The 26,700-nt window shown below is 45.0% G+C and overlaps 1 protein-coding gene across 10 annotated transcripts in view; it reads left to right on the plus strand.

Moving 5' to 3' along the window:
* The window catches only part of PHACTR3 (phosphatase and actin regulator 3), a 197,718-nt gene extending 172,824 nt beyond the window's left edge, over positions 1-24,894 (plus strand). For all 10 annotated transcript variants that reach the window (XM_090020750.1, XM_090020746.1, XM_090020751.1 and 7 more), the window contains 5 exons: positions 13,725-13,780; positions 19,034-19,095; positions 20,112-20,252; positions 22,564-22,640; positions 24,294-24,894. In XM_090020750.1, coding sequence (XP_089876876.1) covers positions 13,725-13,780; positions 19,034-19,095; positions 20,112-20,252; positions 22,564-22,640; positions 24,294-24,309 — 352 coding nt within the window. In that variant the 3' untranslated portion in view covers positions 24,310-24,894. The remainder of the gene's footprint in view (positions 1-13,724; positions 13,781-19,033; positions 19,096-20,111; positions 20,253-22,563; positions 22,641-24,293) is intronic.
* The last annotated feature ends 1,806 nt before the right edge of the window (positions 24,895-26,700 follow it).

Below are 26,700 nucleotides of genomic sequence, written 5' to 3' on the forward strand. Positions count from 1 at the left end.
TGTGTATACACATTGCCCCATGTTCCAAAAAAGGCCTTTTTGAAGTACTAAAGCATGCCACAATAACAGCCTGTACTGTGCCGTATGCATGGCGCACAGTAATTTTTAGAGGCTACTTCGCTGTAGCGGTGTATTATAAACAGGGGAGCACCCTGATACAGTGAAGTAGCAGCTGGCCATGAGTAGAAACCCATGGGTGCTACATTAATGTAGCACATCACTACAGTGACATAGCACCACGTGTAGACGTGCCCACTGAGGCAGGTAATGTGCTCAGGTAGAATACTGGCTAAGACTGCAGTAATTGGGGTAGTATTCCTGGCTCCAGTTGCCCTGCTGGGTGTCCAGAAGCAAATCACTTCACTGCTCTGTCTCAACTTCCCCACAAAGAAAATAGGGATAGGTAAAAACTTGCTTTGTGAAGTGCTCTGAGATCTCCTGCCGATTGTGCTATACAAGATGGATCTCAAGGTTCTCCTCAACCAGCCTGAGCCCTGTGAGCCACCCTTCCCTGTTTGTAGCCCATCTGGCTCTGCACCAAAGTGTTTATATTGTGTTTCTTATTTATCAAGCAGGGCACTAATGTATGCCCAGTTCTCCGGTACAGCCCTTCTAGAAGTTAGTCTGTGTATTACTTGTCTCTCTTTTTTGGACCGGCCTTTACTTACGGGCAGCAGAGAAGAGAGGTGTGAAAGGACCATTAGATATGAACAAGGGGTTGTGGAATTGACTGTAGCAGACACTTGGAGATTGCAACCTGAAGCGTGCAGCATAGATGCAAGTTTACAAGGTAGCATTCTCTGAGGGGACGCATGGCTGATGACAACACGTGAGAAAGACCAAAAGCATTGGTCACTGGTCAAGCCAGTGACCAAAGAAGCCAGCAAGCAGGGGCTGCAAACAGGGTAAGCAGTTTGCAGGCAGTTTGCTGGGAGCAAGAGGAGGAAGGGGAAGAGAAGCCAGACACCAGAACCTGCCCAGGGAAGGAAAGTGATCCACAGCTGCCCATGCCTTTGGCTTGCTGAGTGTTTGTTTGGTGGGCTCTGTGCATTTGGGGCATATGCTCTGAGAAGCTGAGAGTGTTGCTAGCTGAGTGATTGCTGCCTAGGCCCTGACAGAAGCCCTAATGAGGGGGCAGAGCCAGTCCAGGCCTAATAGGAGACTCCCTGAGCAACCAAGGAGCCAGTGAACAGGGGCAGCAGTAGGGAAGGTGTGCTTGGAAGAAGGGCAGTAAGAGAGAAAAGGCAGATTAAGAGACCCAGGGAAATGGCTGGAGGATGTTGCAATGCCAGAGCCACTGCCACGGCCTCTGCTTGCACCTGTGAGGTTTCTGTCCAGGCAGGACCGCTCACCATCGACACTTCCACCCAGGTCCAAGTTTGGCATTGTGGGGACTGTGGTCTGCAGGTCCCTTCCAGGGATGACCAGACCAGGGTGTGCCTGCAATGTGAGCAGTGTCTCCTGGTGTTGTCTCTCAGGGAACAGGCAAGGGAGCTACAGGAGGAGGTGGTGAGGCTCTGAAGCATCCTCTGCTACAAGGAGTTCATCGATTCAATGCTGAGGAGACCTCTGGGACTGTGGAGGAAGAAGGCAGCGCTAGAGAAGGGAGAGGACATGGACTCCCAGGAGGGTGGAAGCTGGAAGCTCATGACCTCTGGCAGCAAGTAGAAATCTTCGCTTCCACCTGCGATAGTTTGTCTGGAGAACAGACATGCAGCCCTGGCAACAGAGAAGGAGGACCACTGGTGAAGGCACATCTGGAAACCTGTGTCCAATTTTGGGCCCCCCCATTACAGAAAAGATGCAGACCAATTGGAGAGAGTCCAGTGGAGGGCAGTGAAAACGGTTCGGGGGCTGGGGTGCACGACTTATGAGGACAGGCTGAGGGAACTGGGCTTATTTAGTCTACAGAAGAGAAGACTGAGAGGATTTGATAGGAGTCTTCAAGTACCTGAAGGGGGTTTGAAAGAGGATGGAGCTGGACCGCTCTCAGTGGTGGCAGATGACAGGACAAGGAGCAATGGTCTCAAGTTGCAGCAAGGAAAGTTTAAGTTAAGTATTAGGAAGAACTTTCTCACTAGGAGGGTAATAAAACACTGGAAGAGGTTACCCAGAGAAGTGGTGGACTCTCCATCCTTGGAGGTTTTTAAAACCTAGCTAGACAAAGCCTTGGCTGGGATGATCTAGTTGGAGATGGTCCTACTTTAAGCAGGGGGTTGGACTAGACGACGTCCTGAGATCCCTTCCACCCCTGTTTTTCTATGATATGCTCCTGATACCTGGATATAGGCCATCTGGAAGCAGATGTATCTCATCCTTTGGAAATGCTGCAGAATATGGGGGTGAGGGAAGAAAGGGAGAAAGTGGGAAGCTTTTGTGTTGCCAGGGAAGATGTTGGCAGCTATAGCAGAGGAGCGATAATGATACATATGGTACTAACAGGGACTACCTACCCCAGAATATTTGCAATTCCAGGAAACACTTCTCCTTTGGTATTTCCCTCCTGAAATTATACCAAGCAGTGACAACATTGCTGCGTTTTCACAGATTTAGTTCAGCAGTGAAGAAAGCTAGCGCTTGTTCAAGAAGCTACCATCGCAGCAGGTGCTCAGAGTACAGGGGCCTGGTGTCTGCCACTAGGGTCCGAGTCCCCTGGGTTAGTCAAATTAGCTGCATAGATGCCACCTCATTAGCTAATCCTAGCTGTTGCCTCTAGCCTTCAGCCCTTCGACCTGGCTGTAATTAGTGATATGCTTCTATTACTTCAAAACCTTTTCAGATTGCCAGGGGATGCTTTAGAAATAGCTCAGCTCACTAGGGAAAAAGTTTTTTCTCTTGAGAGCCTGGAGTGGTGAAGTGTCTCAGCATTTTGCATTGATGAAAATGTTGGTTGTCAGCCTTTTGCAGTCATGGAGGGAGTGTGAGAGGGTTCACTTAAGATTGCTGGGCACAGCTTGGCAAGCACTGCTTCTCCATGTTTTTCTATCGTCTACCTGCAAACCCAGCTGTAAACTCTTGCAGTGAACCAAGTCCCACAATTCTAAATTATAGTAGCCCCTTGCCTATAGACTAGGTGTGGAGATGGTTGTCTAACTAGCTACAATGTCATCTGTGCACCTGAGCTGAATTTAGACTAGACTTTAGTACATGCGGTGGCACCGATCACACTCTCAATACACCCTTTAGTGGCTCTTGAGTTTGTAAGAATCAGTTCCACAGCCCACTGATACAGTGCACAACCACAGATAAGGGTCTCTGCTACAGAAGAAGGCCTGACGAGAGATTTTTCTTATTCAGAATCTCTTTTACCTCTTTGCAGGTGAACTTTGTACCTTTTGCTGGGGAGCCCAAGCTCTCAGGCTATCCTCCCGTGCTAGTTTAGAGCTCAAGGAGCAGTGTTTCAAGGCTGGGCAGAGGCACTGCTTCTGCAGTCAACAATCCTGCAGTAGCCCTATTGCACGTTGGCCAGTGTTCAAAAATGCATATGGAGAGAAGGATAATCTTGCTACAGAAACAGGTGGCATGTCCTCCCCAAGTATCCACCTCTGCCTGCACCCTGCTGCTAGGCAGTATATTCCACCCATGTCTGTCTTTCACCTCTTTCATCGATTAATGCACATAATGCCAGTTCTGAAAGTTGCTATTTCAGTTGTTTTCACCATGGCAGTAGTGATCAACATACACAATACACTAAAGTCGTATTTGTTTTCTCCGAAACATCAAACCCTTGCAGCTTTTAACCTGCTTAAGGTTTCAGATGCGCTAATTATCAGTAAGAAACATTTATCCATTTTCCCTTTTTTATGGACAAAACCAATGCTCCGTTTTACTGCCACTCAGGGCATTACTGCCGTTTTACTGCCACTCATTGCTAATCAAGTCTCTCATCTTTGTCAGCCTGAAGGGAAACTTGCAAAGATGGTTCAGTGTGCCTACACCAGATAACCATATCCAAATCATTCACTGGTTCAGTTGCATCTCACATGCCACTCATCACACATTTTAATGCACACACTCAGAAGTGCTTAACACCTTCACCACTGCAGGCTTGCACTTTGAGAGTTTAAGGCTCTTGGAGAGCCAGCTGTGGAACATTTGACTTTAGCTCTTTAACATGACTAAAAGTTACTGCAGACTTGACACACGTGTCATTTATTTGTCATGTTTAACCCCAGCTGGGAAAAGGTGTGTCCTGACAAAGACATGTTAGTGACCATGCTAGGACTTAATCCGGTTAGTTAACAGATACCAGATTAAGACAGGACTAAAAGTGTACATGGAGTGAAGAATCATAACCTACAGGCCTGAATCTGGGAGGTGCAGAAGGATCCTGAAACATCCTTTTTGACAGATTCTTAGACCTGATTTCTAACAGGCCTTTCGTGCTGATGAGGACTTTTTGCCAGAGAAATTATTCTGCTGATAAACTAGCAGACACCTAGCTATACAACTCAGGTGTGCAAGGGACATTATTTGTCCCTTCATTTAAAGTACAGCATCCTTGCAATACCAATTCCCCACTCCATGGGGAATGTATAAGTATATTTTCTTCTGAATACCCATTAAAAACAGTTCCAAAGGTTAAAGTGAATAGAGATCCTTTCTGGGAAAAAAAAAAAAAACAACTTTCCAAATATGCTGTCTCTAACCAAACAGAATAGGGTCATACTGCTGCTTGCAAATTAACATATTTTGCTCACTGCCCTGCGTAATAATATGAGCAAGAGTAATACTGGATGAAACTAAGTCAGAGCTGCCCGTGTTGCAGCTGCTGAATGTTATTGCAGGAAACTTTGAGCTGTACCTTCCCTTGCTGGTAGAGATGCAACAGACAGGGAATTGTACACTTGGAGACAGCAACCAGAGATCACTGAGGGAAAAGGATTGATTTCAAGGAGTTTTACATCAGGTCCATGGACTGCAGAGATAGACAACCACTGCTGACCTCTGTGTAGCTTTCCCTTTCAACAGCTCTAAGGGGCTTTCTGAATCCAATGGTCAGAGCAGGGCTTTCAGCAGGGGAGGAAGAACAGTGATTACCATGTAGCATTCTCCATCTGAATCCTCCCACATAATTAGATAGTGGTGCTCTGTGTGTGAGAATTTCAGCCCACACATCATCTCTCCCTCTATAATACTGTGCCCATGCCAGGAGTATATGGGTTATTCAGGCAGGATATGTTACAGTATGATGTGTAGATGGCAGGTGTTTAGCGTTTTTATACTGCACTCATGACCTGAGCACCTTGCTCACCAGCTTCTATGGACACCGAATAACTATAGGTGCCTGGGACCCCCCCCCCCGATTCGCTGCAAAAAAACCCCATACTTTCAACTTCTCCGTGCAGTTTCTTTCCAGTCTCTCCAATGATTTTGTTATCAGTTGACTATATATCAGGTTCCACCTCCAAGCTATGAAGAAATATATATTATTTGGGCTAAGAAACCAGGGAGCAGCATCCACACTTGAAATGCTTCCCTCCAAGTATGCTAATCAATATGTTTAGCCTATCAGATGCCACATCTACTACACCGCTGTAGCCATGTGTTAATGAGAGGCCCAGTCAAAGCAGCCAGCACCCACAGCGTTTGATGACCAAACCACTTGGCAGAATCCAGTCACTTTCACCCATATCATTGTGCTCCTTAGCCCCTTGCTGTCAGAGACAAGCAGCAGCTGCTCTGACCAGCTTTTTCAATAATAGGACATGTCACCCACTCACTTTTTACATGCTCCAGAATTACCTGGGGGAGAAAAAAAGCCCTCAAGTATTAGAGCTGCCTTCTAAATTTTCACTGAGCAAGCAACTCCCACCAAGATTTACTACTATCCATAATTGTACATTGAAAACAGCACTGCAGTGCCTGTCATAGAGCAATACACGGATGACTCAAAGCCTGGCATGCATCCTCTTCACAGCTACTAATAGGAAGGATGAAAATAAGCTCCTTGTTGAATTGTGCATGATGTTCCAATAATAGAGATGCCAATTTAAGATACCGAGGCATTTCCTCCTGATGTTCTGTGCCCAGAGCCAACATGCTGTACTCGCACTTCGCTTTCCTGTGTGCTCCCAATTGACTGGGTCTGTTCAATAAGTAGAGCAGATGTGCCCAAGTGAGTACCCTTTATTCCACCTGGAAATTGCTCTTATGTCACCTGTCGCAACACAAAACCCAACTGATTATCGTTGGCGGTGGGCAGCCTGCTGCACCTGGACTCATTTCTCATTTGTCAGGTCAGAGCATGGCATCAGTACATTCATTTCTCAGTTTGCACTAGTCAAATTCAGAGCAAACCATGACTCCTGGAACTTGGTGATCCTTTTACTGTTATTAACTGAGAAAGTCCTTGCAAGAGCAGCTAGTTCTGCAGGGTGTTTAAATGGAAGAATGCTTTCTTCCCAGTTACTTCAGTTGGGTGAGGAAGACCCACAACCTGAGCAAAGATAACCCACAACTACTCAGCAAACAGCCCAGATGTGTGTCCTGATATGCAGCATGGTTCTCTGTCTTCTCTTAGAAGGCAGTCCTTACCATCAGGTGGAAGCTGGGTGGGGGGACAGGGACAGGAAGGGAGGAGGAAGCGCCTGGGTGTGCACACATCCTCTTCCTCTGTCTGTCTTCTCACAAAGAGAGAGACTTTATTGCGTTGTCCACATTTCATCACAAGCCCATTGCATTTGCCCAGCATTCACAACACTATCACCACATGGGTTTCTCTTGGATGAGATGTTGCAAAAGCAAATTGTAGAGGGAGCAGATGAAAACCCACTTGAAATACAAGACTTTTGGACATGAGACAAAGCTAAATGTTAGGGTCTGTAGGCTCAGAGTTCAGAATTTGCCCATCACGCAAGCCAGCTCTGCTCACTACAGTGTCTTGGGAACACAAGGCCAGACCCTTTGCTGATGCAAATCAGTGCAGCTCCATTGGTCTGAAGTGAACTCTGTCACTTGGAAAAACCTGGGCTTGTCAAACCCTCTGTACACCGGCTGTTACATCACACATAACAAAGTCTTAATTAAGTGTGCAATGATACTACCCAGGGTACAGATGGATGGGGACAATGCTGCTAAAAATCTCCACTTAGGAGGAAGAAAAACATTTGTGAACCTGTTTACCTACAGTTATAAAATGGCAGCTCTCCTGTCATGCATCTCTGATCTGAGAGCAGGTTCTGGGATTAAAATATTTTATGAATCTCTGGTGTGCAGAGGATATTTACTGTTTATCCCTTTTGCCCATCTGAAGCAGCATAATGATACACATCTAGTCCTAAGCATGACTGATTCCTGTAAAAAGGGGAAACTGGCTGTCCATGTGATGTACGTATTGACTGACACGCATGAGTTCGTGCGTGTTGTTGAGCCTACTAACATGTGACCTAGCACTAGAGGAGACAGGCAATTAGCAGTTTCTCCTGCAAGCCAGATCCAGTGTCTGTACTCATGTGGATGTCCTGCACGTTACCTTAGGTGGACTACAAACTGGCAACCTTATGGTAAAGGGCAGCGATAGCTCCACCAGGTGAGCCAGCAAGGAACTTCCTACTGGCCACTCCAGTAGAAACTGTACTCATTATCTCAGCGGGCAGCCTGCTTTTTTTACATAGTTGACGCACGCATGTGGGCATTCAGAGAAACAGAGCAGACAAACAGTGTGCCCTTTTCAGTGCTTAGCATAAGCCATGTGGCAGTCACATGTGCATGCGAGTGGAAAGTTTCACCCAGATCCACTTGCAACTCTCTGAACTCAGCACTGGACTTGGCTCACAGGGTAGCAAGTGCATGGGGTTACCTGCATGCAGTACATCCTGCTGTACACAACACAAGCCACTGTGCAGGGTAGTTTGTAATGGCACATGTGGGGCTAAATCTAATTTTTCTTACTGTCATGAGCCACCCCTCTGACTTCACTGGAAATGCAGGTGAAAGGTGCGTTAACCATGGGTGGGCACAAACATGCACTTATGCAATGACCCGTATGCTTCTGTTTTCTGACAAATACCCCAGTCCAGATTTGGGGCCAGAAAGGAATTTTCCCTTAGAGGTCAGATGAGCAGACTCCCAGAGTCCTTGCCCTTCTCTGGAGCATGAGGCATGGCCCTTTTCTGAGGCTCCTCTGAGCATATGCCAGAAAATGTATTTTTCTGCCACTGCAGTGGGAGGGCACTGGCGGTACCCGTCTTTCCGCTTTTTATCTGTGTCACACTGGAGGACATTTTCAGACATGCTTTTATTGTGGTATGTGAGGGGTTGGAGTGGATGGTTATTAGGACTCTTTGTCTGCAAAGATTTGCCTGCAAATGCAGGGAATTATGCTCAGTGGCCCGAAAGGCCCCTTTCTACCTGGCGTGCTTACTATGAAAGCTCAGGTCTGATAAATAATGGGAAAATGCCTGGAGTTTTCAAGGATTGCATTAATTTGGCACAAACCAAAAGGTAAAGCAAGTTCTGGGATCTCCTCAGAGGCTCTGGAAAAAAAAGAATCAGAGATCAATCATAATAGAGGGCAAAACCGTAGTGCAGCATGCCCAAATTTTGGACCCAATCATTTGGTCATTACCTTAAATTTTAATCATCATCTACAGGTGATCAGACAAGTGGGCTGTGTGTGTCCAAGTATGATTCATAGGAAAATGGCATCAAACAGCACCTCAGCTATTCATATACTACTTGAATTCAACCACACTGCAGTGTCACGGAGCAAATTCTCTTTTCAAGTTTGCTTCTGACATCCTTCAACTCCCAAGGCTCCAAGTCAAGGAGTAACTTAAATCTCTAGGCTAAGTCCTCAGCTGGCATATCTGCTATAGCCATATTAGTGGGACTGTACCTGCCAAATCCTCAGCTGGAGAGAAATGAATATATTCAGCATTCTTGCAAGTTTAATGATACTTGTCAGGGAAGAATGAATGGTGGGGGGGGAGAAGCTTCAAGTTGGAAGTGGCTCACTCTGATGGGAGGGATTCAGAATACTGACATCCAGAGTTTAGCTCCTTTGTGGCACATAATGGGCTCTGTGGGCGCTCACTGTGGAGACCCGAAACAGGCAGTTGCCCAGGTATAACTTATGCCCGAACAGTACAAGCCAGACATGGCAGAGGTGCTCCAATGAATGCCTCAGCTCGTTTCACTTATGGTTGTGACCTCCCACTCTGGCCAAAGTCACTGTGAGTCTAGCCTCTTCTAGGGCAGCAGAGTCCAGGAAAAACCCAAAGCAGAGAGACTGTTGGCCTTGCTGGGCTCAGCTTTCAGCCTTTACATTCACTAATAGGCTGGTAGCAGCAAATTACCTGAAGGTATCTGGCAGGCCAGCTGCAATCAGCAGTTAGCTCCTAGCCTCAGCCAAGCACCTGGCATGATATGGGTACTGCCAGCCTGCACTTTTCCAACTGGCCACTGGCCGAGTCCCTCATTGCAGAGCAGACCCTTGGTGCAGATGGAGCAGGGTGAGGTCAATTGAGCCACTGCACTAATTAACTCCCCACCTGACCACCACATCAGGACACCCATTCAAAAAAAATCTCTAGCACTCTTCCAGCAGAGCTTTTAGACAAACAGCTTTTGGCTCCTTACGCAGCCACTTGTGTTGACAGTGTGTCCACCACCAGTCGATTTTGACCTTTTTAAAGGATTTCCCTTGGTGAATGTCCACCCTGTCCTCCAGAATTACTTAGCACGAGCTGTGGCTCAAAGCCTGTTTTTAATCTTTAAATGGCTGGATGTTTATAAACATATGGAGGTGTTTAGCATTCCTTGCAAAGAGCCGAATGTTTGCAACCTGCTCTTCTCAAGAGGACCATGGCCAAGAAGTCACCTCCCACGGCCAAGTGACGCTCGTTGTCTTTGCACAAAAGGGAGTTTCCAAGGCAGTGTTGCTGGGGACTGTGCCAGCCTGTCTCAGGAAGCTCATTTTGCCCATGGAAAATGGCAGTATTTCCTTCCTCTGCTGTTGTTTTTTCCAGAACAAGTGGGGTGTTGGGGGAAGAGGGAGACAGCCAGAGTGCAGTGCTAGGGGCTCAGCTCAGCATACTAAGTAGGGATGCAGCAGTTAGCTTCCTGAGCCCCAAGTGGAAACTCCTGGGCAGAAACACAAATGGTTTCAAGCACATATGCCTAAACTGCACCACTGCACCCTCATGGCCAGGGTATTTCACCTGAGCCCAGGTCTCAGAACCACATTTACCCCTTGCTTATTTCTGTTTGAACTGTTGTAAGTCAGGGTAGAGGTTTTAGGTCAGCTAGGGTGGTGAAGTCCTCGGGGGGAGGCTACCACAATGGAAGATGGCTGCACCCCTTCCTTGAAAAAAAATCAAGTGGTGTTGACTAGCTGGTAGGGACTGGGTGCCAGGCCAGTTCAGCCATAGTGTGATGAAGCATCCTTCTTTGGGAGGTCCCTGGTAGTCCCCAGCCAAGGGCAGCCTGTGCTGGATCAACAGGAGTGACTCAGAGAGGAACTGGGAGTTGCCCTCTTTGAGCTGGGAAGAACCCACTCCAAACCAGTGTTGTGTAAAACTCCTCCTAAGGAGGCTCCTTGAGCCATTCTGCAATACAGAGAAAAAGGCCCAGGCCCCAGTACTCACAGACCTAGGCTGCTCCAGAGCACGAGGAAGCCATTCTCTCCATCTAGTCCTCTGGCTTCTCTGAAGTGCATGTTAGAAAAACAGGGACTCCTTCTCCTGTTGGCCACACAGCTGCCTGCCTCTTTCCCAATCAGAACTGAGATAGGGAAGCAGCTGGCACCTTTCATCTCTGCTGGCTGGCTGTGATCCCCAGGTGCGTGCAGTGATCACTGAAGAGGCCTTTCCATCCCATTGTGGAAGGGCTGCGGTACCACCGTGCCAATGCAGAGCCAGAGTAGGTAGGCAGATAGATTCCTGGACCTACATGCCTGCTGAGCAGGACAAGGGACAACAAAATGCAAGGAAAATGTCCTTGTGCCAGGGTAACCACCAAATCAGCAATGCTGCCAGTGACAGAGGGTGTTCTTCTCAATGCCTCAGCTGCTGAAGTCATGGTATTGTGTGGGATTCTCAGCTGTGTGGGGTAAAGTCCATTTCCAGCCCTCACAGTTACAGAGAAAAGCTTGAAAATGGATCCCAAGGACCTTTTAAAGTCTCCAAAGCAAGGCAAATAGCCCCCAGTGCCCTTTCAAACATTGTTGTTGGGGGTCTGCTGCCTGGCTGTGGTGGTCACGTAGCTCCTGCTAGGTCTGCTGAGCTGAGCATGTCATCTGGCACTGCCCTTCCCAGGCCCACGTAAGCAGTGCTCTGGAGGATGCTGCGGAGAAGTGTGCCCGCTCCACCCCCCCTCCACATGCCAAACGTGAAAAGAGCTGCCACAAGGACACCATCGCTGCTGCTCTTGAGACCTCTGTCTCTGGTGTGGTTCAGTATGGCAGTGGGGCGGGCATCCTAGGCTGCCTTTACTGCCTCATTTCAGGGCTCAGCTTGGATGGTAGGGAGGGCAGTGGGTGGGTCAGGCGTCCTTCTCAGCCCCACAGAAGTAAGTGGTGTACACATCACGCCGTGTCTGGGAAGCTAGCCCCTTTACAGGTCCAGCTCTCAGGGTCACGAGGATTTCTGGAAGGGTTGTCTGACATTGGTGCTCAGTTAGACCCTTGCCTGACCCTCGGCATGAACATTTCCCCTCTGCAATTGCTGTAATGACCTGTGCCAGCTGGGAGTGTGTGCAGACCAGTCTGAAACGCTGGGCTTGGCAGGTGCCACGTTTGAAAACAAACTGGTTGCAGTTGCTGATGCATAAAGAAGCCTTCCCTCTGTCCCTCTTTTCCTGCACTTGACATCTGGAGAGAGGAGGTCACAGTGCATGTATCTGAGGGGTTGCCAGCCTCACAGCAGAGGATTTACCTGCCATTTCTTGCCTGCAGGATTTTTTAAAAAAAAAATAAGGGGTTTTACTCCAATGTATACGTCAATGCACCAAACATTAATATTCATAAGTGCTCATAGCTCTGCTTCAGTCAGTCTTAGGCTTTTAATTCTCTAGGTTAACATACAGTTTCTGTGAGATAGTATAAATCTCATTTGGACAAGTGACAACTTGTAATTTCAAGTGGTTGGGGAGGGTGGGGGGAAGTGTCTCAATAGCAGGTCTGGTGGACCTCTGATGTGGAGATAAGCCCCAGAATAATCCATCTTCCTCGACCTGTACAAAAGCACAATAATCTCTTTGAAACAAAACACACCTGGGGAATTGTATCATTTCTGAGACACACGGGGGTGGGGGGTAGAGGAGTGGGGTTACATGAATTAAAAACACACTGCCAAATCCTGTGCATTATACCAAAGTGCACCAAGTAAGGATGTGCCCCGCAAAGCCTAAAGGGAAATCCCGAGACTCCCTGAAATCAGAGAGACACCAAGTGGTCAGCAGGAAAAATGACTCAAGCCAGGGCCAGGGGTTGGTCCTCAAGTACTGCTCTTCAGGGGCTCCCAGTGTTGCTGTCATTTATATAAATAAGGGGTAGCTAAATCAAAGTCATTGGAATCACCTCACATTCATGGCACTGTCCTTGGAATGCAGTTTTGTGCTGTCATCAATTTTAGGAAAAGTAATTTAAGAAAAACAAAAAAAAAGATAAAAAGGAGCAGTACCCACGAAGGTGGCTGGGGTATATTTTGCACCCAACCCCTTAGGGTAACAAGCGAGTGATTTCTGTAGGAGGGATGACAAACCCTTGCAAGGGACCTAACACAAGACATGAACCTGTGATTTTGGTGTCCGGTAGCGGTGATCCTGGGTTGCATTTGATAAAGCACGATTGTCTGAAATGGTTTTAGAATTCCCCCCTCGTCACAGGTCGTCAGACCTGCCCCTTTTCTGCCAGTCCTTTGTCTCGGGAATCCCACACTGAAGCATCCATTGCAGCGGAGACAATGAAACTCCCTCATATTGCCAGAATACAGGCCAGAAATCAGCACCAACCCTTTCCTATCACTCAGCCGGTTTCTTATATGAAAGCTAGCAAACACAGGAGCCGTAAATGCTGTGTGTGGGTGTTCAATTACCTGAGATTCTCTACAGATATTAGCGGGCGCTCTCGGGGAAGTCTCATTTATTATGCAGGATAAAATCACTATGGCACCAATCATATGATCTGAAGACTCAATCCTGAGGCAGCACTAGTGAAAGGGGAGGTGAAACTGCATAAGACAGTTTCAGACGGCATGAGGCTGCGAGCAGCACATGAACGGCAGGCAGTAGTGGATTGATTTGCCGTATTTCTGTAATCAGGAAACCACTTGCATTGTGAGGCTTTATTTCTAGGAAGGCTGAGTTTTGTCAAGATATGATATTTGTGAGACTATGAACAGCACCCATGATTTGAAAGTGGGGGCAGCAATTGCTGCAGAAGACTTCTGAGAAACCCATTTGATCATCATCTTAAATACCTCCGCAAGAGTGCATTTAACTACTAGGGCATTTGGCAGACTTGGGCAGGCAGGATGAAAAGAACGTGTGTTCCTGGGAAGGATTATATTGCGAGCAGAACAAACTAGAGGAGAACTTCATCTGCATTGCTGGCATTTGAGACGAATAAAATAGCAACAAAAGAAATATCCAGTTTTCAGGATTCCCCTTCTTCCCTGACGGGAGAGGATTGTCTGAGAAAACCACGAGCACAAACTCAGAGCAGTGCAGACTTTTGCAAGAACAGGCATGGTACAAAACGTGATTTTGGTGTTTTTCCGCAGGCGACTGAGCCAAAGACCTGCTGTAGAGGAGCTAGAAAGAAGAAATATACTTAAACGTGAGTATTTTCTATTGTTTCATTTTCCTTATAGTATTTTATATGGTTTTGTAGAAACCACTGAGTCCATTTCTATGGAGCATTCTTTTCTGTAAACAAATTCATACTTCCTGCTTGGTAATAAATGTCACAACTAAAGTTTTAATTTTGTATGGGCTCTGCGTTTCTGGTCTGGTGCAGGAGTCATAATTTACACTTGGCTGAAGGCAACTTAGTGCAGAAAAAAGGACTGATTCACATCACCATTTTCAAAGGCCTGTGGTTGTGATCATTCTGCTATGGAAGTACAAGGAAGGAGGTTTAGCTCAGTTCAACAAGTGCTGACTATCCCAGAAGATGGTGCAATTAAACTCTATCTGTCCCAGCATGAAATGCACAAATATCCTGGCAGAACAGTGATTTTCCTAGCAAGTCAGTTGGCCACATCAGGCCAGAGCCTTTTTAATGATAATGGAATCTGAATGTAAGCCAGGAAGAGCCACTGGGAGATAAAACAGGGGCATCAAACTCTATGCCTAGTTGCCTCTGCTCCTAGCGACCTTGGCTGAACATCTTGCAAAGCAAAGCAAAGCAAAGCAATACAATGCAAAGCTAAGCAAACATTTGAGTAATAGGGGTGTGAGAAGCGGGCCCTATTTGATTTGGATTCAGATTCGGCCTGAATCGGGGACAGTGATTTGATTTGTTTATTTGGATCACTGTCCCTGATTTGATTCGGCTGAATCCGAACCTAAAGATTCGATGCTGATTCGGAGAATCAGTGATTCGGCCATAGACACAGCTTTAAATGTTTTTTCTACATACCTCCAGGTAGCAGGCATGGCTCTTGATTGCTGTGATGCTGGGGCGCATGGAGCATCCCACAGGAGAGTGGGGGGGCCCTCCACATGCTCGGCGGTGAACCCGGAAGTGGACTGGAAGTACTTCTGGTCCACCTCTGGGTCTGCCAGGGAGTGCACTGGGGTCCCCCCTGTGCCTTCCCGGCTCAGCTATCAGCCGTAGGGGGACCCCGTGTGCCCCCCCCCAGACTCAGGAGGCACCAGTGTCCTAGGGGCTTCTGATCCTTTTCCGGGTCTGCTGCTGAGCGTGCTGGGGACCCCCCCGTACTCCTGTGGGATGCTCCATGCACTCTAGCATCACAGCACTCATGAGCCCCTGCTACCTAGAGGTATGCAGAAAAAACATTTAAAGTTGTATTTGCATCTGAATCTCCAAATCTGTCCGAATCTCCCCAAATCTATTTGGAGGGTTCCAATTCGATTTGGAGAGATTAAAGGGTCCTTTGATTCAGTTTGGATTCAGAGATTCGGCCACCAGATAGGGCCGAATCTCTGCCGAATCGAATCAGGGACCAAAGCTTCGCACAACCCTAGTAACTAAGCCTTTCCTGTAAGAGGAGGGTGCTCAATGGGGAGGCGGGATCAGGCATGAGCATTTAGCGAGGGATGCCCTTACTGATGGGAAGAGGGAATGCCCCGAACTCTGTTTGTGTGACAAGTAGCAGCAGATTTGGAGAGGTGAGAAGGCCTCTATTTTAAGGGAAAAGATCACAACTTCTGTTGTGATCCTGGTGCATTTGAACAGCAGAAATGTAACACGGCAGTAGTATGTGAGGAACAAGCATCCGCTTCTGGTTGAAAACAGAACAGGCCATGTTTCTCTTTTCCTAAAGCAGGGCTTTGCTTGGCTTTTAGCTCAGACAATTTGGTAGGAAACATTATCTTAATAATTTGCCTATTTCCATCATAATTTCATGTCACAGAGCTGGGCCTGATGTTTCAATCCAGTGGTTTTCAAACTGCCTAAAGTCACAGACCCCTTTCCTATCACTTCTTGTGCTGTGGGGCCTCTACCCCTGCGTCCACAGGCCACATGAGCTGACCCGGGGCCAGGTGACCTGGCCTGCTCTGTCATTGCCCCCAATTTCTTGGTGGACCACCCGATGACATATCGCAGAGCCCCCAGGGTCCACCAACTAGTTTGAAAACCACTGCTCCAACCTGATGAGTTCTGCAGGTGTCTGACACAGGCCATTCAGCAGTGAGCTGCGTCTTGCTCAGCTTACACACAGGAAAGTCCTTCCTGGGGATAGTAATTATTCTGAATGTTTTGCAGTTAGGAAGCATCTTTATAAAGTTGAATTATTTATGTTACATATTCTCCTGGGAAATTCTCCATATGCTGGGAAATAGCAGCATAACCAGAGATGGCTGTGATTACAGAATACACAGATTACAAAAGCACAAGCAGAGTTTGGGAAGACTTGGATTGCTGGGTGCTTTCTCTTCCTTGTCACTTTATCCTGACAAGTTTATCTGCTGCTACTCCTATTGAAGTTGATGGGGTTGTTGCTTCAGTGTGAACAGAAGAGGGGGTCCATGGTTAGCTCAAAAATATTTTATGACTATACCTGGGACATGCCGAGTCGTTTCAAATTAGGCATACTGAGAGCACGCCCACACAAGCATTTATATATTTTCAAATCACAACCAACACATATACTTGTGACATATAAAGAGAGGAAGCCATCTCATCTCAACCCCCGCCCTTGGAAGAGAAAAAATGAACCTAAGGTTTCTAAGACATATGGGGTCGGATTTTCCAGAGAGCCAAGCATTCAGCTTCTCCCACTGAAAAGCTGCTCCCTTTGGTTGGGTTTCCTGAATCAGAGATAAGGTCTTCTGAAAATCTGGTCCTTATCAGTTGCGTTTCTTTGTTGCTGTATGTTGGATGTAGCCTTACTGTAGGTTAAGCTGACTAAAAAGAAGTGTTACATTCATTTAATGAGCACAGAGTTGGAGATAAAGCAAAAAAGAAGGTAAAGAGAGTTAAAGACAGGTCCTAAATGCCAGGTAGGCTAGACTTAGGTCCTATTTGAGTGGCTACACAGGTGGACTAAATCCGTTGTCTTCAGGGCAGCTACTCCAGATCTACACTGCTTCATCTGACATCAGAGGCTGTCCTCTTCTATTTTATTTCCCTTTCCCTTTGATAAAACATAGCTGCTTGGCATGGAACTAATGTCACCGCAGGCCTGAGGGTGCATACCAGGGAAGGTTAACAGTTTGCATGGAGTCAGTTTGTTGATCTTGCAAAACCTTAGCCAAGGAAATACCCTGATTAAAATCCTGAGCTGGAAGAGTTTGCAGGTCTGAGTCTGAAGGCAGTAATGGGTCATAGATATGCATAGTACTGTTGATGGCAGTAATGCTACCCCAAAGGATGTTCTAAGGATTAATTAGTTCATGTTTGTACAAGCCTTTCAAGATGCAAAGCACCATGTAATTGCTGAACAGCTGCTATTATGCTATTTTAAAAGGGAGTTCATGGGATTAGGAGAGTTATGGCTCTTATCTCCCTCATGGACATGACTCTGGGATAAAAGAAGTACTTAAAAAAAAAGAACACTTTCTTATAATCTCATTGATCTTTTAATTCCTGCAGCTTTAAATATAGTAAGAGTGCTAGTACAGCTCAGAGCAAGACAGCCAGCTATTGGGTGCTCAGATTGAAGGGAAATCCCAGAAGGTCACAGAGACCTGAGAGCAGGATGTTGACATTCAGAGTCAAACAGGCAGCTCCTGCGGTATCAGACGGAAGCAGCTCTGCTGCATGACCTGACACAGCTGAATGTTGTGGTGCCACGCATAGCTTAGAGTCCCCTAAATAACTCACGTAGTGAAGGGATGCGAATGACACTTCTGCATGGCACACTGTAATCGGGGGCCTCGCTCTATTGAGATTGATGGTGTTAAAGCCAACCATTTACTAATGAACAGACTTAAGCGCAGTTGGTGTGATGGTGTTGTGAAAACCCCCCTAAATTTTCTTCTGGAACATTTCCATTTGGTGATATCTCTGCTACCATTTTCTGCCTGCACGTGGGGACAGTGGACCAGGAATTCAGCTCTGCTTGCCTGACAGGTTGTGTTTCCTATTTCCACAATTGCTACAGCGCTATCTTTCAGCAAAGTCTGGGCTGCGTTTCTCCGAATGTGTCAGGGCAGCAATAGGCAAAGATGCATGCTGAGCATTTCAAAACTACGAAAAATGCATCATCCCACCACCTCTGCATATGTGCGTTTCCTCTTAGAAGACCAAGCCGTCCCCATGTAAAACCCATGGTGACCATATTCTGATGGGACATTAGATTGACAAAAAGCTTGGTTTTTCAGAGGAAATAGTTAAGCACATGCCTCTGCAGAGATGCCACTGTTAATTAGCTTTAAAAAGATCCCCATGGTTGAATTTCAGAGTCATCTAAAGAATACAAAAATAGGGGGAAAAAAGTTCATTTCTCAAGATTGCCTTTTTAGGAACTTGTCTACAGTGCTGGTCTATTCTTGCAGTCGCATGAAATCATCCTTATGATTTAACGCTAAAAACATCCAACAGAATGTGCTTCTGCTTAAGCGACAAGATATAATTGCACCGAATTACAGGGAATCAAGGGAATCACTGAATGGTTAAATAGCTTTTCTCTGGGTCCCCAGCTTTGTTCAGGTTATGGGCTTTGAGTCTTAATTTAGTAACAGAGGACTAGAAATAGAAAATCCATTAACTTTTATCCCAAGGCAAGGGATATATTTCACACAGTGTTACAGCAACTCCAGTCTATTTTTAGATTCAGTGTGTAGGAGTTATCACGGCTTGAATGTTAATAGTCACAACACACAAAAGCAGGCTGGCTTTGGTTAGAATCGAACATTACAAAAGAAAACCCTGGAGTATAAAGAGGCTGTATTGAACGTGGCAGAGGAAAAAAAGAATGGGTTCAAGCTGAAGGTGACAGTTGTAGCAAGGGAACCCGCAAAATACGTAGCCTGAGAATTGGCTCTCACAGAACGTGCTTTCCCTGAGCATGTTCAGTTCAGTATTTCACCGTTTTATAAGACCTACATGACCGGACGGCGTTATGCTTTGTCATTAATCATTTTAAAATGCCCTCACTTTCCTGCTAAAACCAAAGAATCAGATTGGCTGGTTTACGTATATTAAAAGCTCATTGGAATTGGAGGTTAGGTCAGTGGAAAAGCTGACACGGGCACAAACGCACGTTCACCTTTGCTGCGGAGTAGCGCCGCACTCTGCCCAGACACCAGGCAGGTACACCAAGGACAGCCCTAGCAATGCAGAGGCTCTAAGGAATAGCAGCACATTCTTCTGTACTGTCATTTTTACTGCTTGGATATTTTACATGTCTCTGGTCTTCCTACATGAGGAAAGTTGTTTCTTTTTTTATATTTTCTGCAGAAAGAAATGATCAAACAGAACAAGAAGAAAGAAGGGAAATCAAGCAGAGATTGACAAGAAAGGTAAAATCTTACAAATGTTTTTATTCACTTCTTTGAACATTAATGCAAAGCTAGGAGTCTGGAGGGGAAATATGATTTCTGAATGTTATGTCAGCCAGCTGTGGAGGGATCACTGTGGAAAAGCTCATATTTGTCCACAGTGGTATCTGCTGACCGAAACGGAAAATAACTGTAATAGATCAGGTCATTGTGAACAAACGCTGTGTCTTTAAGTGATGACGATGGTATGTGACAGCCTAATGGAAAATGTATATGAAAACCAAAAATCAGCTAATCTGTGATCATTTGCCCACATACTGCATATTTTGCAACTATATTGCCAGGCAAGCAGTTCCTGCCTGCATCGGTAGCAGTGTGAATGCGGGAGCGAGCTGACTCCCTGCTGAGCAGCAGGTGTGTTCCTGCCTTCAGGCTCTTTGCAGACCTTTGAAGGCACTGGCAGGTTCTAGGTCTGATCTTGCCCCTGTTTAATTTGCAGGCATCTCTGCTGGGGTCAGTGCACATGTACGTACGCACAAAGACAAAATTTGGTAATAGGTCTCGGGACCGGAGCTCTGCCAGTAACTTTGGTAGAAGAATCCCTATGTTGTAATTCACTGTGACAACTTTAATCGCCCTCTAAGAGCAGCTTTATGAAGTTCAGTGTTCCAGCATGTTCTTGCCAAACCTGTTGTAAAGCTATTGAACGGTACCCCTCAACCGCTTTTAACCCATCTTTACTGTCATAATACTAATACTGTTAAGGGCACGAGTAAATCCCTGTAGTGACAGCACAAGGAATGTCAAGCTTACTCTGAACATCCATCCATGTAAATGAGAGCAGGTTCTGCTGCACATCCCATTCTTCCTGGGCATTACATACACGTGGATTAAAAAGACATTTTTTCAGAAGTTGGGGTTAACAGTTGTCTTGTATGTAATAAATGTAGCACCCAAATTAAGAAACAAAATGATTGTATACTTGTCTCCATCCTACTTGGTTTGTATTGAGGTCTTTACTCTGCCCATTACTACAGCTCAATCAGAGACCGACAGTCGATGAACTAAGAGACAGAAAAATCTTAATTCGATTCAGTGATTATGTGGAAGTGGCAAAAGCACAGGACTATGACAGACGAGCAGATAAACCTTGGACAAGACTGTCAGCAGCAGATAAGGTATATATATAATGAAGCCAAGTGTGATCCTTTCATTCGTGGTGCGTTGGTGGTGCGCCAGGTTGTGTAAGCAATACTGTAATTAGTGGGTCTCGATACTCTGGTTAATACTCACTGGAGCAAGTGTGTTGCCTTCAAGTGAAACCGAGTGCTCAGTGCCCTTCCTAAACCACATTCTTGCTTCTGAAGGTAACAGGGCTGCCTATAATACAGAGGAATTTGTTTCCTCTCTCAAGATCATTATTAGGAGTTAAACACACACGACACACGAGATTCTTAAGGCAGGAATCGGTGGGATGGATTTAACCGAGCGCCCCGGTATATTTAGCATGCAGTGACTACCTTGCCTACAGGCTGCAAAAATGCCTTTTTCATACTGTAAATGCTTTTAAAACCCTCAATGTCTCAAAAAAAGCCTGGTATGCAGAATATTGCATAATCTCTCCTGGGCTTGTGTCCCCCAGGACATTACTATCTCTTAGTCACAAAGTTACTCAGGACAAAACTGATTACAAACATTCACCCAAAGTTACTGTGTTACTTGTAAATTCCCAAGAAAAGCTTAATCCACAATTACATTAGCCTTGAAAAGAGCTAGTCTAACTAGAGAACTCCTGTTTGCCCCATCATATGCCTGCCACATCCCATGCTTTATATCTGATTTACAGTATTAAATAACCTTGGGTTTCATGCTTAAGCAAGAAAAGGGGTGAAGAAAGGGCTTGGTTTGCATCAGGCTAGTCTCATTGCTCAATAAGGAGGCTTTAAAGTTTTGGCTCAAGATTGTCGTAGGCAGGGAAAACAATTGGACTTGTCGAGATAATTACTGGATAGAGTGGCAAATGTACGACTGGATTACTCAGTGCTTTATCCTGGAAATCGGATGTGTTTTCTTCACTCCCACACATGCTGGAGTGTTTCCCAATAAGAAAAGAAAATATATAGGAAAAGCGTAAGTGACTTCAGAGGACTCAGATAGGAAGAAAAAAGTGTTTTTATTTGCTGTTTCCCCTTAGTTGAAGTGCCCTTGGCCATTTACTGTAGTGTTTGTAAAATGGGAAACATGCCTGAAGGCTGTTGAGATTTGCTGCACTTATTCTTCTGGAGAAACTCATTAAAAACATTACATAAACACTCATAAAAACTCATTACATACGTGCTTTATAACAGACCTCTTGCATAATAGGTACCTCCCTGCTCCCCATATGATTCTGCAAAGCACGGAGCGCAGTTGGGAACTAAACGAGAATTTAAGCCAAAATCTGCCCTTCCATTTGCACACGCGGCCTGAAGCACCCCTCAGTGGACTTTGTGCCAAACTTAAATGTGGTGTGAGCGGTTGTATCTCTGTAGACATAAGTAACACTCACACCAGGACGTAGTTCAGGTTGTTAAATTCTGAATCACTGTCAATCCATAAAAAGAAATGTGATGCTGGGATTTTATCCTGGTGTCGCGCGGTTCAAGCAGTCCTTTGTCCTGCCTGATCATCTATTATGGTTCAAGTAAATGTACAGCTAAACATTTATTCCTGCTTCCTTGTTTACTTGATAAACATGCATTCATGGCTCGGGGACCAAGGAAAATGTTTCATTACTTTCTCCTTGAAATTTTATTTCTTCCAATAAACCAAACCTCTGATTTGACACATGCTTGTATATTAAATCCTCACAAGCTTAGGTAGCTGAATTAGAAAATTCAACATAGATAAGAATTTACGAGACCAACTTAATACATTCCAGGACCATCAACAGTCGTCATCTGGAGAAGTGGACTGACTCCATTTCCCAGTGCTGATTGTATGGGGTTATGTACCAAAAAGGAAACTTTTGCCCTTGCTTATGATGCTGTGGCCTCGCATGCTGAAAGGGCAGCAGAATCATGTCCAACATTTGCACATTGCGACAACCCAGCTGCCGTCTGATTTTTACTTATAGAAATTCTCTAAATTTCAACTGGCCAGTTGCTGGCTGGGTAACGTCTGCGCCTGCTCCATAAATAAATCAGAGCCTCACTAAGTGTTGGGAAATGAGCCTTATGCTTTCAGGTTCCATCATGACTGCCTATAAAGGCGTTACAACGGCAGCCTAACAGTGATGCCCTTGGTGGCAGCATGTGTCTTTGTCTCTGACAACAGCGACCAGTCAGCATGAAGGGAAATCACATAACTCAAATATTGGGTCTTGCTGGCTCCACTGCATATGGCCCATTACATACTTTGCAAGGAATTGCTGTTCTGCTCATTTTGTGTGTCCTGTTGAGGCCTATAAATAAAATTATTTGCTAATCGTGTTCAATTTTAAATTCCTAGGCAGCAATTCGTAAAGAGCTAAATGAATACAAAAGTAATGAAATGGAAGTACATGCATCAAGCAAGCATTTGACAAGGTCAGTTTCCCAGTTATTTATTTTCCATTACCTACGGGAATAGTCTTTTTGAGCTCTGAATCGACAGAATACTTTGCTCCCATGTGGGTCTAATAATGCTGAGAAAGCTTTACCGTGGAACACAAAGCACTTTTTCTTCAGCTTGAATACTATTTTTAACGGTAGATTAGTGCCTGTTGAGGAAACCCCCAAATTTCCCCCAAACACTGCTCAAAATGAATTACTTGCACCTGTGACTTAAGAGGCCACGGCTAGAGATTACACACAAGAGGTTCTGGGGTGAGAAAACTGCACGTGGACTAAGGCAGACGAACTGTGAAGCTCTAGAGTTTGCACTGTAAACAGTGGGCATGTCTACACCTGTATTTACATGCGCCTAAAATTAATATGCCATTGCTTAAGGCACATTAACATGATTTAGACATGCCTCTACACGTGGACGTGCTAATGCGTATTAAGGCGCATTAAATTTAGGCGCAAATAGCTAAGTTGCATTAGCGCATGTGCAGACACGCTAATGCACATTAATGCAGTGTCTATCCATTGATGCACGCTGCATTAATACACATTTAGCATGTCTACACATGCAGTAGTGCAGCTTAGCTATTCACGCATAAATTTGATACCTGCTTTTTGCAAGTGTCAGATTTAGGGTCACATAGCCTTAAATTGCCATTATTAAGGCTATGCGACACATGCCCTTAATACGCCTTAAAAATGGCGATTTTAGGCTACATCTGCTTAAAAGACGCATGTGTAGACGCACCCAGTGTTGAGCAAAAATAAGGAAATCTTTTCATTGCTAGTTGGTTTCTCTTTGGGTGCACAAACATATTCCCAAACTTTTATAAATCCCATTCTCCAATCCCAGACACCAGGTTGGATATTCGTTAAGGTTCTTGGGATATTCCAAAACTAGAATTTGGGATATTCCAAAACTAGAATTTATGCTACAAGGCTTCTGATAAAACGATATACAGAAAATGAAGAGGTGACAAATCAGGTCTGGAAGTGATAGATATTTTATCTAATTGAAACAAACCAGGGACTTTAATTAGGCAGATTAAAATGACACGTTTCGTAATCTGGCCAGAATCCCAGGGTTAAGTATTCCTCCTGCTTATGATTAGTGGCACTGTACAACAAACAGTTAGAGCTTTACATCTCGGCCAGGAAAAGAAATGCACAAGGTGGTGGGCCAGCACAGACTCAGAGGTCTGAGTGCCCCCTTCCCAGTCGGCTTGCTCTTCTACCTCAAGGTGCCCCAAGTACCAGCTTGGCATAGCTGACAGGATCAGAGGATACACAGACCCCAACAAGCTAGCCACCGGTATTTCAAAGCATAGGTGACTGGTAGGGGCATGGGGGCGCACGTGTCCCCCTGACGGCCAATACCGATGCTGTTGGTATGGATGGTGCCCCCCGACAGGGTCAGCGGCTTCTGCGGGTACCCCCCACCCAGATTCAGGACGCACCAGTCACTCATGGTTCAAAGTTATGTAAAACTAAGTTTTACTGTCAGTGACTGCAGTGTGGACAGGCCCCCGACCAGAACGAGCACATTAAAACAATTTTTCATTATTTCCTGCTACAACAAAGTATTTAACATGAAACACAATGCTACAAAGATGCTTTGCTTTTTTTTTACTCTAGATTTCACAGACCATAGAGATTTTCTTCTGAGAAGAATGTCTTTACTTTTTGATACTGCCGCTGAACACACATAAGGGAATGTAAAAAGGTCTTTCCCTGAAGTTCAGTTCACGACAACCTGATGTTTATGGGAAAGAAGGACTCTGCAGGTGAAGACTCTGCAGCACTTACATACAAGAGGAGATACCAGAGGATGTACTTCACTCTTTGATGCCTAAAAAGTGACGGCCTGTGGGGTGGGAGGATCAGCTAAAAGATTGAAGTAAAACTACTTGAAGGAACCTACTGCTCTCCTTGAAACACTTGTTTTAAACTGTTTTGCAGCATATCTTGGAAAAGGAGATGTTGTGCATGTACAGGCTTTCCCATTCCAAGGCCACTGACATAATGGACATGACACGCTGTCATTCAGTATTATGTTGACAAGACATTTGGAACTTCTCAAAATTCGTTTGTAAAACCCTTAAGTTCATGTTATACAAAATGATTTAATGTATTATAATTTCTTTCTTTTTTATATAATGTCTAACAAAAACAGCTGCAGCATTTTTGATTCTTGTTAATTTTGTTCTTTAATTAAATGACTACTTATTGCAGGAAATGAGCACGGTGCTTTTAAAGTTCTTTTTTCAGGCTGGGCTACTAACAGAGGTGGACTGAGCCATCTCCTGTTGCTCCTTCACCACAGAAGTCCAGAGCAGGTTATTCATTGTACTGTGGTAACTGTACACAATGAGTTCTCATTCACAGGAATGGGAATTATGAATGCATGCCATACATTGAGAGGATATACAATAGAAACCATTGCTAGCTATAATGGATGCCATCAGCATCTGGACCTTTGCAGAAATGGGGCCCACAGCATAGCTAAGCACCTGCTAAAGAGTTCAGCTTAACACCCACCTAGATTTAATTTTGCAGAATCTTTACATTTTGGTTACATATATGTAAGTCTGAGTCCTTGCACCACTACAACGGCTTGATCCAAAGATCTGCACATTTAAATACGTAATTTTAGAATGTGCTAACCTCCTTAAGGGGGTCAATACCATCACCGTCTTTCAACATATTTTTGTAAGTATTAACAAACAATTTAATTGTCTGATTTTTGACAAAGAATATAATGATTGAGCATTCATGGGTAAGGAAGTAAAACCAGCAGACAAAGAAACACTTGTTGTCTAATCTGAAAGCAAAAAATTAATGAACCTTATGGTATGCCACAGAAGCTTCATGGGTTATACACAGATTTCGAGTTGTGGTAAACATTTTGGCATGTACCGTTCCACAAGGTCCATCTAGTGGAGATGACAAGAAAGCACATATTATTTCGAAGAGAACCCGTGAGTGGACTTATCCCTTGCTCAGAACTTCTCTAACTAAGAGTCAACCAAAATTCTTTAGGCTATCTTGACACCCACAAACTATGTTTCAGAATTAACTGAATGACCTCCAAACAGTTTTCCTTTTTCTAGTCGGTGAAGCAGCTTGGTGGTGTGAGGACTTGGGTGGTATTGGACATGCCAGCCATAGGAATGTAGGTGCATTGGGAACTTGTCCCAATGTCCCTAGGTTCTGATGATCGTGAAGGGTAGGCAGGAGGACCATGGAGTATCTCAGTGGCACCTAAATATTGGATTTACGTGCCGAAGGCCCTTTGTGGATTTAGTCCATGGTGGCTTTAGCCCAGTTTCCTTATGGAGAAAAATCCCCTTCATCTCTACCATAATCTGGCTATTTTTTTTTAACAGCCTCAGCAGAACAGCACAGAACTGAACAGGCACAAGAACCAAACTGCCTTTTAATTTGTTTAGGTGGCTGCTCCAGGTCAGGGGCAGAGACGGAGTTGTTTGCTGGGATGGGAAGCAGGGTGAGCCAGAGCACAAAGGAGTGTGGGGAAATATATATTACTCCTGTGTTCTGCATTATAAACCTCACAGTTGAGTAGATACCCCTAGTGATGACTACCTGGCATGCCAAACCACACTTTAAATACAATAAAAAAAGATGCCATTTAAGAGAGATTAGCTTGACAATTATCATGATTTAACATTTTTGAAAGAGACACTGGATATCAAAATTATGGGCCCAATTAACTTGTCTGAAGACGACCTTACTGAAAAAGTTAGAATTTATGGGCCAAATCTTTTACTGCCTATGTACGCCACTCCTTGTGGAAGTCAGCGAGTGAGATGACTTTAGCCCAACCTATAGAACAGACAAATATTAGTTGCAACAACTTTACCCTGCGCACAATTTTTTAAATAACAGATTGAACATTTTTTTAAATTGAAGCACTTGATGAATCCATTACACACTACTACATTTAATCTAGGGGAAAAACCAGTTCTAGGGTGAACTGCTCTTATTTTCACTCACAATGTGCAAGTGATTTATAAAATCTCTA

This window comes from Crocodylus siamensis, chromosome 10 (genome assembly GCF_052110815.1).
Source record: "Crocodylus siamensis isolate JL-2025a chromosome 10, ASM5211081v1, whole genome shotgun sequence".
Classification (NCBI taxonomy): domain Eukaryota; kingdom Metazoa; phylum Chordata; order Crocodylia; family Crocodylidae; genus Crocodylus; species Crocodylus siamensis.